The sequence below is a fragment of the Dysidea avara genome, chromosome 10 (genome assembly GCF_963678975.1).
Source record: "Dysidea avara chromosome 10, odDysAvar1.4, whole genome shotgun sequence".
Classification (NCBI taxonomy): Eukaryota; Metazoa; Porifera; class Demospongiae; order Dictyoceratida; family Dysideidae; genus Dysidea; species Dysidea avara.
Window position 1 is genome coordinate 24,155,645 of NC_089281.1, and position 13,834 is coordinate 24,169,478.

Consider the following 13,834-nt stretch of genomic DNA (forward strand, 5'->3'; position numbering starts at 1 on the left):
CTACGGTTGTACTAATAAAAAGAAATGTGTGATTGCATTAGACATCTAGACCTAGTACAAAGGTACATGTATAATTATAAGTTAGCTATAATGTATGGTTTAAAATATCACAGTAGGTGTACAGAACATCTTAGTTACTGACAATTCATTATTCACATGAGTCAGAGGAAAGATATTCTACTCCTGCTGCGTGTGACTTAATGTAATGTGCGACTTAATGTAATATATGACTTTAGGCTTTGCTTTAGTGCTGAAATGAATAACAATTTTTACTATTCGAATAATAGTTGTGAACAAAATGATCAATTATTTGATTATTCTTTAAGGATGAATCAGAACCAAATCTTTGTTGGGCAGTAAGGCAAAGCATAAGAGCTATTTCTATCTCTTCTAAATGAATTTTTTCAGTATGAAAATGCCGCTTTTACGAGCTTCTAGAATGGCTTCATCCATCTGATCACTGCTTGCTACAGTGGTAACAAATTTTTGAATAGTGTGTTAATGAGTCATGCTGACCGAATAGTTGAATATCCGAATAATTGTTTTCAGCACTAGTTACAGTATAATTATTATAATTACACTGTATTTGCTTTTAAGGTGATAAATTAATTAAACACCTTACTGGACTGTATGGTATAGTTTCGAAACTCTTTGAAATATGGCTTCATTCAAGTTTTTGTAAAAAATCCAAACTACTAATTTCCTAACCCTATACTAACAAAATTCCTAGAGAATTTCCTATCCCATGAATCTCCTAACTACTAATTCCCTAATTGAATTTCCTAACTCCACTAGCCAATTCTCCTAACCCCAACAGCTATATCTCTAAACACTTGCTATACTGTAGATTTTCTAATATAAACAGTAAATCCAATACTGGAAACCGATGCCCACAATTAAATCTCCCTTGCTATAGCTACGTATATGCTATTATACAGTAAGTAATTTGTCAATTGTGGCATCCTACCTCATTTTTGTTTTGTATGTAGGTTTTCAAAACCAGCTGTCAAAATCAGTAAAAAAATTTTTTCAAAATTGGCACATTTTCTGGCAATTTTTTTCAAAAATTGGCCAAACCATCTGCAAAATTGGCAAGACTTTCTAGTTAACACTGTTTCATATTTGGCAAAAATCAACTTTCCAAAATTGGTAAAATTAATTATTCACAGAACATGTACATTTAGCAAAATAATACTTGTTAATTGGCAAGTGTGCATGCTCAAAACTAATAGTCATTTAAAAGTAAGTTTATTCTAATATGTATATATGTGTAGATGAATAAGAATACAGTAAATGTTTGTATAGCGAACAAAATAATCATACTACACTCTATCTAAAACAAGTACATGAATGTATTATATACGATTTATTACATAACTTCAAGCAGCTTTGGTTGAAGTTGGCTATATACATCTTAAAATGGCCTCAAGTATAAGTGTAACTTATCAGAATTGCTGCCTCTATGATGATTTACTTCTGTAACTTTACTCCCTACTTCATGAATCAACGAAACATTGCCTCTCACTTCAGTATTAATCCACAGTGTTAACTCCATTAGACTACAGTTATGGTATAAATAATCAATGAACTGGGTCAGTTGTTGCTCATTGAGGTGTTCAGTATGTCTAGCTGGCCATATAGTAACAAGTTTCAAATTTGACCCTACATGTATTGCTTTTCCTATTGCAATGATGTCACTTGATAATATATCCACATTGATCAGTTTTAAAGTAGCTAAAAACTCCAGCATTTTCAAAAGATACAAAACTGCACAAGAAGTTAATGATCCCAGATTTATTATCAGACTTTTAACAGTAATACTGTCTGTGCAAGTGGAAAGGACGGTTTCAATCCCATCTGTGCTTCCTTTTACTAATGTTATTTCTTTCAAATAGCCAGATGTTCTAATAAATTCATTATCAACTTCACTGCAGCTTCCAGTTGGAGTAAACGCAAAAGATTTTAGACTGGTTGAAAAGTACAGCACTCTTGCTATCGAGCTGTTCACTTTAGTTGTTGCCAAAGTCTGCGATATGTTTACATTCTCAAGAGAGGCAGTGGCGAACAAAATGTGTATCAGAAGATCAACACCCTCATCTTCCAAGGGATTGCCAGCAAAATTGACTGCTCTAATACTAATGTTGGAAGATTTTTCAAGCAAAATAGATTCGAAGAGTCTTATTCCTTCACAAGATATTTCATTATTGGATAGGTCAATGCTCCTGATCATATTCACATTAGATTTCAAGAAGGACAACAGATGAACAAATTCCTGATCTCCTATGGCATTATTTTGCAGTTCAACAAACTGGAGACAAGTGTAATACATAAATATAGAACACAGTTGTTCAAATTCAGCCTTGTTTATTAAACACTGATTCAATTTAATTGTGAGAAGCAAGATGTTCTTATTAGACAAAGGATTTAAATTTTCAATGCTAAGTTCATTTCTGCTCATTTCTAATGAAGACACCTTACAGCACTGCGACAACAACAATTCAAAAACTTGATGATCAGCTGATGTATAATACAAGCTAAGTTCTCGTAAAGAAGAAGAGGACATTGCCTTAGATGCAATATCACATACTCCTGTTGACAACCTGTAGTTATGATCTAATATTAGTGTCTGCAACGAAGGAATTGTTGTAATCACAGAAGAAATGATGCGAGAACTAACTTTAGTCAAATTGTTGCGTGCTATGTCTAAAGTGACTTTCAAACCATGGTCAAATGGTTTGCATCTTAATAAGCCATTCAGTATGACTTCCAAGCCTGCATCGCCCACATTAGAAGAAAATAAGTTTAATTTACGTATTCTGTTCCCATAATATTGTAAAAAGTATCCCAAGGCACTGCAGCATCTGGAGTCAACTTGATAATAACTGAAATTAATTTTTCCCTTTAAGTGATCACCAAAAATTATTGATAGCTTGGAATTGTTGGCTTCGTGAAGTGCAACAAGAACACGAGCAATATTTAGCTTTGTACTCCAAGATTGCACAAAAATGTTACAAAAGTTCACCATTTTATGAAATAACTTTTCATTTACCAAATGGGTAATTCCTGCAAAAAATTGCCACATGACATGAAATCTTGGTGAGTGATAAGTGTTGGTGAAAATATTGCACTGTTCAGGTTTTGATAGTTGGGATATGTGCCAGGCAGCACAAAATTCTTGCACTGTTAAGTGTAAAAAATTGTACATCTTAGAAACACCGTAAGGAGAATTTGCTATTGAAATAACAAGTAATCCCAGTCCATTAATATTGTCAGTTGCGCTGCATAAGATCTCATTTACAGCATCAGCGGTGAGATAAATTTTATCACGGAGGATCGCCCCATAAGCAATGTAGCAAATTTGCTTGAACTGTAGTCTAACATCTTCAGGCAGGTGATTTAGTGACCGTAAAGATATAATTTCTTCTTCATTACAGGTGCGCAAATTGACATAGCGCAGAATCAATTGGATACATAACAAAGTGTATAGCTCTGTGATTTTATCAGGAAGACTACCAACTGTTATGTACAAATGAATGATAATTGCAACATTAATTGGCACATTGAGAAGGTTCTGGACTGTTGAGTTATTTTCAATGGTTTTGATTAAGCCAGGAATTCTGTTTTTCAAAGTTTGTTTGGGTTCTAGTGTTGTATGGATATACTGATATGCTTGTTCCAGGTTAAAACCAAGAATTTGTATTCTCTGTGAAGCTCTACGCTTTATGCTTTGGCATGACTCAGGCCGAGAGGTGTAAAGTGCTGTACATTTTGGCAAGTCTTCAGTAAGTTTAGAAAACAAAGGATGCTTCCTTAATTTTAAAGGCAACTCGTCAAAACCCTCAAAAATAAAGCATACATTCTCCCCATTAGTTCTTGTAATTTCTTGGAAAATGCCCTCTTTCATTTTTTCATCTAATGTCAGCAAAAAATCTTTAACTGATTTTGCTTCCTGTAGAGGTGGGTTTCTTAATGCTAGAAGAATAAGAGCAGAATACTGATTAAATATGACACCCTTTGACCATAGCTTACAGATTTGCATTGCTAAAGTTGTTTTGCCCATGCCTGGGCCACCTTCAATGAGGCATATTCTTTCTCTTCCTGCTGGAAAATTTAATAACTCATTTAGTTTAATGCATTCATGGTGAGTTATAACGTCTTCGACAGAACCCACAATTGCATCATCATCTTGGCCTAGTTTAACAAGTGTTAAATTTATATATTCTGAACTAACATAACTCAGGGATTCATCAGCTGAGGCTGAGATGGTAAGATTATCATACCTAAGTTGTAGAAATTTGCGATATGCAGTAAAGCTTGTAGAGAAATATTGGTTTTGTGTCAAGTTCAGAGGAGTAGTGGCTATGTACTGCAACGCATCAGCAGCTTGTTTGTTATTGGCCTTGATTAAACTGCTCATTAGGCGATGATACGTAGCAAGGTCTTGATACTTCTCCTGCCATTTGACAAACAGTTCATGTTTCTGTCTTTCATAGTCATGAGGATGGCAATGAATGATTACTCTTTTGTCTGCTTCTTCAAGACCAAGATAAGGTACCAGTGATTCCCATTCACACAATACTCTACAAAAGGTACGTAAATGAACTTGAGTACATTTACTTGTTGGTAGATTAGGGTAGACTTCATCATATGATGGTGGTAGTGGTTTAGCTAGAAATTTTGTGACCATACTCTTGATGGTTGACTTAAGAAGTTCGTTGCGAGATTCTGAAATGCAATTCAGAAAATTTTCAAAAGTAGCATCTTTACCGTTTAGCTGCTTCCATTTCAACAGAAGCTGATACTTTTGCTCTGTGTAATGACGTGGATAATCCTTCATAATTGCATTACGATGCATATCATTCAATCCCAAGAAAGGGACAAGGCTTTCCCAACTCACTATTTCTTCTGAAATTACTCTAAGGTGATATTCTTGACACTTGCTGGTCCATGACACACGTTCACTTGATGATTCTTCAGTTTTCTCAACCATTTTATCTATAATATTGGAAGAAGACAAAATGATAGCCAGTAAACTGTACTGTATGTACTGTACCATACTGCTGTACTGTATGATGTAGCTCTGTTCATTAGAATTTTGACTACATCTTAGCAAAATGTGAGTTTTCTTATGTAAATACTTTAGCATGCCCACACAGTATACACACCTATTATTCGCCATATCTCTATATAACTGTATGGCATAGCCAATTTTGGTCAGATGAAATTTTTCTAAATTTTTCTATCTATGTATGATTGAATATAACCACTTATTCAGCAAACACCATTTACCTCAGTGTACACTTCTGATGAATCAATTTTTAGACACTCGATATATCTGTGTATGCATAATTTATAGTTCAACTATGGATTTAAGCCTTACCAGTTATGTACTACAGAGTTTTACCAGAACTGACCATTCTATTAGAGGATATTGTTTACAATTGTGCATTCCTATTAGAGTAAGTGTGTGTTCTATTAGAGTAATTAAACGTATAAACAAATAGGCTACATTTATCTGCAGAAATTAGCATTTTTGTGGTTGAACTGGCACACAGGTGTTTGGATTATGTAGGTTTTATTATGAAAACACAAAAGAAACAAGAGTCGAGCAACCAAAACTATACAATGGAGCACGTCAACCCTTATATGCCAAATAAATCTCTGTTCCATCTCAATGGATATTGTACATCTGATGATGGTGATATACTATACATATCATTGGATAAGTAGTTTAGCTTGATGAGTACACATAGATTACTGCCCACACAATGCCACACTGCTAATTGTCTGCTAAGGATTTAGTACATAGCTGTCTTTGCCATGCCTAAAATATAGTATACATTTATACCAGAGTTATTGCAGTGTTAATCCATTGAACATAATATCCATCGAGTCCAAATAGAGATCTGTTAGACAATTTTAAGCATTAGGCATTGAAGGGTAAGTGCAAGTGAAAATGTTGCAAGTGTGCCTAATTTTGGACAGCACAGTTTGGTCTGTTACTTCAGAATATGTAAACAATGAAATTTTCATTGTAAGTATATAGAGCTACTTAGTGTTCACACTTATGTACCAAAACATTGGAACATGAGCATTTGTTGGACCTGCGTCTACTGTTGTGTTGAAGCTTGTTGTTTAAAATATAAAAATTAAACTTCTGGAAGTAATACACAACCATATAGCTATTCTATTGCCAACAAAAGCATCTTTCAGAGTAAAATAATATTTAATTTGCAGGCTTCTTCTTTGTCGCTCAGAGTTGGTGGCAGTGTGCAGGTCATAGCATATAACTTTTGTCTAGTTGATGGAATGATCATACTTACTAGTGCTATTAGATGTAACGTACAATGTTACAAATATGTAAGGTTTGCACTTATAAAAGTTCTTTTTCATTTGCTACCCTGGGATACAGATCGAATTATAACATTGTGTAGTTTTTCATAAAGTGTGGTTGCAAATGCTTGAATGGCTTCTAAGAAGAACCAGTGGGGAACTCCTGAGTTGAAGGCTTCGCTCAAAAAAGTATTAAATAAAGAGATATCATTAAGGTAAGCTACACTTCATTATGGCATATCCCAAAAGTACTCTTTCAGACCACAAAACTGGTAAAAACACAAGGCTATGCTCCCAACAGTTTCGAGCCAGTCTGAGGAAGCTGAAATATATAGTAGTTTTTAGCTGAGATGGGATTTTCCTTGGATTAGACTTATATGAGTGCTGTTGTTGTTGTAAGTGATTACCGTAAACAACAAGCAAAACAGCCCTTATATAGGAGAATTAGGTATTTCTGGAAGAAAATAATGAAAGTCATCATCCACAGATTGCACAAAGGAACCCTAATACTCTTTAAATTTCCAGAAGTAAACAATCCTGTGAATGGATTGGAAAGGGACGATGCTTACTTGAGACTTCTAAATTGAAAGAGACCAAAACATATAGGACAGAGGGTGTGGAACTATGATGAGACTGGTTTCTGTAGCATCCAAATTAGTAGGGTAGTTGGAAAAGGCAGATACAGTTGGACGCGGACATTTTCAAAAATCACTTTTACATTTATATAACAGTTATTTTTCATACCTAACGCTGCCTTTACAGCAGTCTTCGCTTCCAGACCCAAGCGTCGATCTTGTCATAGCGCTTATCCATATATAAGCGCATGTGCGAAGGCCATATATAAGCGCATGTGCGAAGGATAGACTAGCACTCTAAAGACCATATAGTATTGTACATGTGCTCTAGAAATCTAATTCATTGTCATAGAGATTAAGCTGGCATGTCCCAACCTAATCTCGTAGGACAGGTCCTTGAAACCCTCAAAGCTTGGTATAAATGCCTGCACCTTATACTAAAAGGCGTAAGATTGTGGATTTGGCCTGCTAAGCTAAGTTGTATGGGACATACAAGCTAATAAATGTAAAAGTGCTTTTTGAAAATGTCCGCGTCTGATCGTATCTGCCTCTTTCAACTACTCAAATTAGTAGAAGGATGAAAAAGCAGGAGGAGGTTCTGGAAAACAATTATTAGGTAAATGAGCTAATACCAATGAGAGCTCATACTATGCTTCATTTTACCAAAATTTTGCAACAAAAATCATTGTAAAAAAAAATCTTAGTGTAAAAAAGAGGAGTCCAACTGACATGTTATTGAGAAGCATTGACTAGTGATGATATTGTAGCCAGATTGAAAGGCCAGGCCATAGCAAAGCAAAATCCAACCAACAACAATGATGTAGACAACGATGATGATGAGTACTCTCAAGTAGAGGTGTACCGATAATCAGATCAACTAAAACATCGGCCACCGATATGGTATTTTTTACCAATATTGGTATCGGTACAGAACAGCAGGAGGACTGGTATTTATACAGAAGCAATAGTTTGTACATAAATGGATTATGCATTGGTTTTCTATATTCATGTGGCTCTTTAGTGCCAGTGGCTTATTGTTCACTCTGCAACAAGCGCTACGCTATGAGAAGCCATACAAATACACACAATTGTAGTGTTTGTTGTTGGAAAGCATATCATAGTCTTTACTAATGAAGCAGTTATAGCTTTGTAATAAAAAGAAGGGTCACAGATAACAAGGAAACTTGTTGTACCAGTTTCTCATAAGCCATTAGAATGCGGAGTAATGCAGAAATATCCGTTTAAGGCTTCATGGGAGTATACATAAAAATGTTGCGGGTGCCTAATTGTCTGGATTGCACAATAGAAACCCAAGCTGTATACCAACACGGGCAAAGTAAAGCAATGAATACATGCACTTGTTGTAGGAAAGCACTTTTGTTTGCTTAAACTATAATGCAAATATCGGATTGGCTATTGGCTTCTTTTAGTGGCATCAGTATCAGATATTGGTACATTCCAAAAACCCATATTGGTACACCTCTACTCTCAAGTCATGATGAAGGTATATTGCAATATCATACAGTACGATAGTATATTGTACTGTATGGTAGGGACCACAAAGGAGTAGGCGTGGCCCATGAAATAACATCACGCAAAAACCAGCCTCAATTTTCCCTAATGACGATGAGGCAGTATTGGTTAGGTAAAACTAAGCCCAAACAAGCCTTTGGATCAACCCAAAACACTTTCAACAAGTTGTTACGGAATTTAAAAAAAAAAAATTTAACGGAATTTTCTACTCACTGAATAACTGACTGACTGACTGATGCCTTCAGACAAGCGTAATTCATTAACAGCTAAGGCTACGGGCTTGATTTTTTCACTGTTTGACATCGCTTCAGCCCGAGAGGTGCCCTTTGGCATACCACAGTATGTACAATGCATTCTTCATGGACTTGCCAGTGTCCTCCTTTGTGTCCCATTCATCTTTGCTGACAGCAAAAAGTGTCGATTTGGCAGTAGCACATGATGGCTTCCCTTTGTAACGGAAATTTCCCGTATATTCATAGTGGCTATTTTGATTGCAGAGGTGCTTTTCAAATAGTTCTTGATTCATACTGCTGTGTAACGGGTTGAACATAGCCGACAACGAAATGTAATGGATACTTCACTTTTCAGATGATAATTGATATAACTGGGGTGTGCAGCACCACTTCTTTCTTTCAGATTGCAGAAGTGTTTTTCGAACAGTTCTTGATCTGAAATGCTGTGTAACGGGTTGAACATAGCAGACAATGAAGCGTAATGGATACTTCACTTTTCAGACGACAATTGATATAGATGGGGCGTGCGGCGCCATTTCAGATGCGGTATGCATGAATTCTCCAGTCATAATTATTTACAAAAACAAGTTAACAAATAAGTACACAGAAAAATTTGGATTTTTCAACTAGAGTAGGGACCATAGCACATCGATAAAAAGTACTGAAACAAGCTGGAGTAGTGCACGATATTTATAAATCACAGTAAAACAATAAGAAGTGTTATATGCCTACTGTGCTCAAGATATACCATAATGGAAATGCACAATAGGGATATAATACTCCTTATGGTTTTACTGTGACCCTGAATATGGCAGTCTTGAAGAAGATTCCAATTCTGTATTAGGTTAGGTAATTTAAAGGCTGCAGCTCATGTTGCTGTCAGATCTCCAGTGCTGGACACTGTAATGTTGTAACGTAACGTAACATAACATATAATTTGTTCCATGTTCCATGGCTTGCCTGACCAGCATGGAATTGTCCTGCATGCATGGAGTTATTATACAATAACAGCAAGTGAATTCTTGATAACAGTAAAGATTTTTTTTAATCTTACATTTTTCTTGAAGAAGAGGATGCTAAAGTGGAAAATGTTATGATGATGAGACACTGCAAGACTTGGATTGAATGTAAGGCCGATGAAATTTGATTAGCAGTTTCGCGTTATCGCCCGCATGCTTTTGATACACCCGCATGGAATTTCATTGTTGGCTAATACAGCAGTCACTTTTACTCTAATAGAGCAATGAGCTATACTCTAATGGAAAAATCACTTGTTATATGGATTAGTAACGTATTTTAGCTATTTAATGCAGGAGTAATCAATGTAGACTCACTTTTTTGGCAGAAATCTTCATGTTTGGGATGTGTGTTGTGCCTTTTGGAAAATAATGAATAATAACCGCCCGCTCGCATCAAATTTTCAAAAATCTGAGCGAGAAACTGGTAATCAAGTTTCATTGGCCTAACAAGCACTGAAGGTGGTTTCACTGTCAGTATGTGGGATTCAAGAGGAAGCCATCAAAGAAAACGAGTTAATTATTATGCTAACCCGACACATTATAACAGGACCACACAGATGCTGCCTAGTCTGGCATAGGCCTGATCAATCTGATTACTGCAATGCTTCAATCTGCATTTATTCTTGCAGTTCGCACATGCAAGTGCTTAGTATTGATACAGACCAGACCCTCGCTACGTCAGACTAGATGCTGCCTTACACACACAATCTTTTAAACGTTACTGCCTAGGACACGGTTTGTGTATGCAGTTATTCGTTCAAAATGCTTCCCCGGCAGGGAAAGATCCCAGACCTCCCAAGATACTCCACTTCAGGTCCGAACTCTTTTCCAGAAAATCCTGGCTACGCCCCTGTATTATGATTTACAGCGCCCCACTTTACTTCCAAGAGTCAAGGTAGTCTCGCCCCCCAGCACAAGTGGCCGGAGCCTAGGGCTGTAGGGTCAAGGCTCCAAGCAATATATCGGCTACCGTAGCCAAATCCAAGGGGCACATTACATAACATTAAGTGCATACACAAATAAAATAGCGTACCTTCATGTCCAAGTAACGTAGATTTTCCACTCAGGGCACTTGTTTCACATTAACCATGATCTGGGTATTCCCCAAACCGCAAATATGTAAACTGAAGTGAGTCAGCACGTGACACAACGTGGGGTTGATTGGGCGCTCTAGGGAAAGGGGTGTCACGTAGGTACTGAGGATTTCCAAATCTTTGCAACACGTCTGAAACGCAAAGCGAAAAAACGTGATCCAGTACGTCACTTCCTGCCTTTTACCTCGACGGTTTAGACCAGACCAACGGTTATGATTCAATCAAGTTGTTTGTTGATCGATTTTATACTCGTGTGTCAGTGTTTCACTGGTGTTATAAGAATTTTAAACTTCACGTGATAGGCATGCACGTGAACGCATTGCGCTTTAGTGTTGCAAATCCGCAGTACGCGCTGTAGGTAGATCTGCGACCGCCGGCCGAAATTTCGCTTTGACCTGTGACTAAGAGTCTTTTTTGACCTTTGACCGGTGACTTAGCGACAATATTTCAGCACTTTTCGATTGTGGGTTGGAAGCTTTAACCGTTGACCGTTGAATTGGCACGATTCTGGTGGCCTTGACCTTTAACTATAGACTTTGTCCGCGGTCGCAGATCTACCTACAGTGAGTGCCTGTGTGTCACCCCCTTGAGGGGGGTTTCTGAGGTTTCCGGAAACCAGTCACGTTCAGATCGAAGTACTCTAATAGAGCAGTCAATCACTCTAATAAAGCAGTCACAGTGTTACGAGCAGCAGTGTAGCAAGCTATATAGGTATAATTATAGACCTTTTGCAGGTGTGCTGCTGCCATAGCAACATCTGCCATTTTGGAGTGCAACCCGTTTTGCAACCCTGATAGCGTAGGGGAAAGCGTACTGGTCAGCCTTTGCTGTGGAATGTAGGAGAAGCAGCTCTACTTCCTGCATATTGTTCCCCAACCTCCAATTCTACATGATGACACTCCTCTAACTGTCGTCGATAAACAGAAATGCTTAGGAGTAACTTTTGACAGCAGGCTAACTTGGTCCTCACATATTTCAAAGATTTGTGGGAACATATCATATTATCTGATGTTAATCATGATCAACTCTCATGTTAAGTATTTAGTCTTTTCACGGTACACTTATGCCTTACCTGTGTGGGGACCTGCTATTAGCAAGGACTCTATGTCTTGGTTGCAACGTATGCAAAATAGAGCTGTACGTATGACTTGTGGTTTGCGGAAGTATGACCATGTGTCACAGTATAGAGCAAACCTTGGATGGCTTCCCATGTCTGAGTTTGTAAAGTACCGAACTATTCTCACCATGTTTGGTCAACACTATCTTGGTGAAGGTATCTTACTTCAGCCACCAATAGACTTTGGTTGTAAACATTCCTACAGAACTAGATGTTCACCTTGGTTTGCAGACATTTTTCGATTCAAAAAGAACTTTAGTCAGCACTTCTTTTGGCATCAGGCTACAGTGTGGTGGAATTCACTGCCACCTAATTTATTTGATGACATTGCTAATTTTCATGATGGTCTGCTCAAGTACCTACATGGCTTGTCTTGAATTGTTTGTTCTTTTGTAATTTAATATGGTTGTAATAGTTATTTATGTATGTTTGTTGAATGTAGTTTTGTTTGCTGTGTACTATGTATTGTGTATTATGTGTACTCCAGTACGAAGAACGGCCTTGCTGAGTACTGCGAGTTTAAATAATAAATCAATCAATCAATCAATTTACACTTATATAAAGCAATGCTATCAGGGCTGCACAATGGGGCTGCAAAACGGGTTGTACTCCAAGATGGCAGATGTTGCTATGGCAGCAGCTCACTGGCAGTTATTCTTACCCTTTTTTTGGTCTTCACCTTCTTGATCAGAAACCAGTCACCAAAAATCCTATATGGAGCTGCCCTTGAGGGGGGCAGACCACCAGCAGCGAGGCTGAACTCGATAGTAAAGACTGCAAGGCAATCCTACTCGCCTCCCCATTCAACTCACATGATAAACAAAACAAAACAAATTATTGTGGGTGTGCAAAACAACACTTATAAGGTTTTTGTGTATTTCCGTTAGTCTATATCAGTAGTAGGCTTCAATGTTGTCTTGGTTTCTCTCTGCTCCAGTCAGACATTCAATGCATTCGAGGTCCATTGGTGCTCACTGACCTTACTCTAGGGCTCCACCACCAATGGATTTAGTTAACATTCTAGATCTAACCATTGTAAACTGTTCCCGGCTTTAGTGACCATGATGCTGTTATCATTGAAATATTGTACAACCTACCTATTAACAAAAAGCCAAAGAAGCGAGTCAGGGGCGGATCTAGGATTTATAAAAGGGGGGGGGCTAACTCAAGGTACTGATCTCTTGGGTAGAGGTGTGCGAAGCACACTTCCCAGCATGCTGGAACTAGGGGGGTCTGGGGGCATGCCCCCCCAGGAAAATTTTAAAAAATAGATGCTAAAATACTGCAATTTGGAGACATTTCCACATAAAATTCATAACATTTTCTGCCTATAGATATTTTATATACTGCCTTTAGATTATAGGTATGGCTCTCTGAAGCATTTTGCTAATGGAAAAGTTTGGGTAGGTACAGACAACCAAGTACATGATGCACCCCTCTCAAAATTGCACAATACTGAATATGTGCATGTTAGAATAAGAATGGTGAAAGTGGAAAATTTTGAAATTTGAACAATACAAGATTGAATCTGAGAGCATTTTCAATGGTAATTGTGTATCTGAATTAAGTATTGTCATACATATTAACTACACAAGTAGATGAATGAAGCCCTTTAAACAGACCAATGCACTTCATTGTATGTATAGGTGCAGGCAGATTTGGAAAAATTCCATAACAGAACCAACTACATGTTTCCAGTGAATGTTCTATTAGAGTAGTTAGCTGACTGCTCTATTAGAGTATCTCGATCTTGTACACCTCCAATGCTGATCCAGGTCCTTGTTGCATAAACTTTAGCATAAATCCACTGATAATACCTTGGAAAGATGTTTATAAGGTGGTTTTATGAGTATTTGTATTATTAGTGATCATATAATTATGCTAAGACAAAATTTCATTATAATACTCAGCATATTGATCAAGTAAAGCC

At 37.3% G+C, this 13,834-nt stretch overlaps 1 protein-coding gene across 1 annotated transcript; it reads right to left on the reverse strand.

The window, feature by feature from the left end:
• Positions 1-1,132: 1,132 nt before the first annotated feature.
• Positions 1,133-10,856, reverse strand: LOC136236591 (NACHT, LRR and PYD domains-containing protein 4C-like). Its single transcript, XM_066026802.1, has 2 exons — positions 10,727-10,856; positions 1,133-4,995 (listed from the first exon to the last, which is right to left on the reverse strand). The coding sequence occupies exon 2, from the start codon at positions 4,988-4,990 to the stop codon at positions 1,415-1,417; it is 3,576 nt and encodes a 1,191-aa protein (XP_065882874.1). The 5' UTR covers positions 4,991-4,995; positions 10,727-10,856; the 3' UTR covers positions 1,133-1,414.
• Positions 10,857-13,834: the final 2,978 nt, after the last annotated feature.

Coding starts and splice junctions, on each gene's coding strand:
- LOC136236591 (XM_066026802.1), bottom strand. CDS start 4,990: ATGGTTGAGAAAACTGAAGAATCATCAAGTGAACGTGTGTCATGGACC.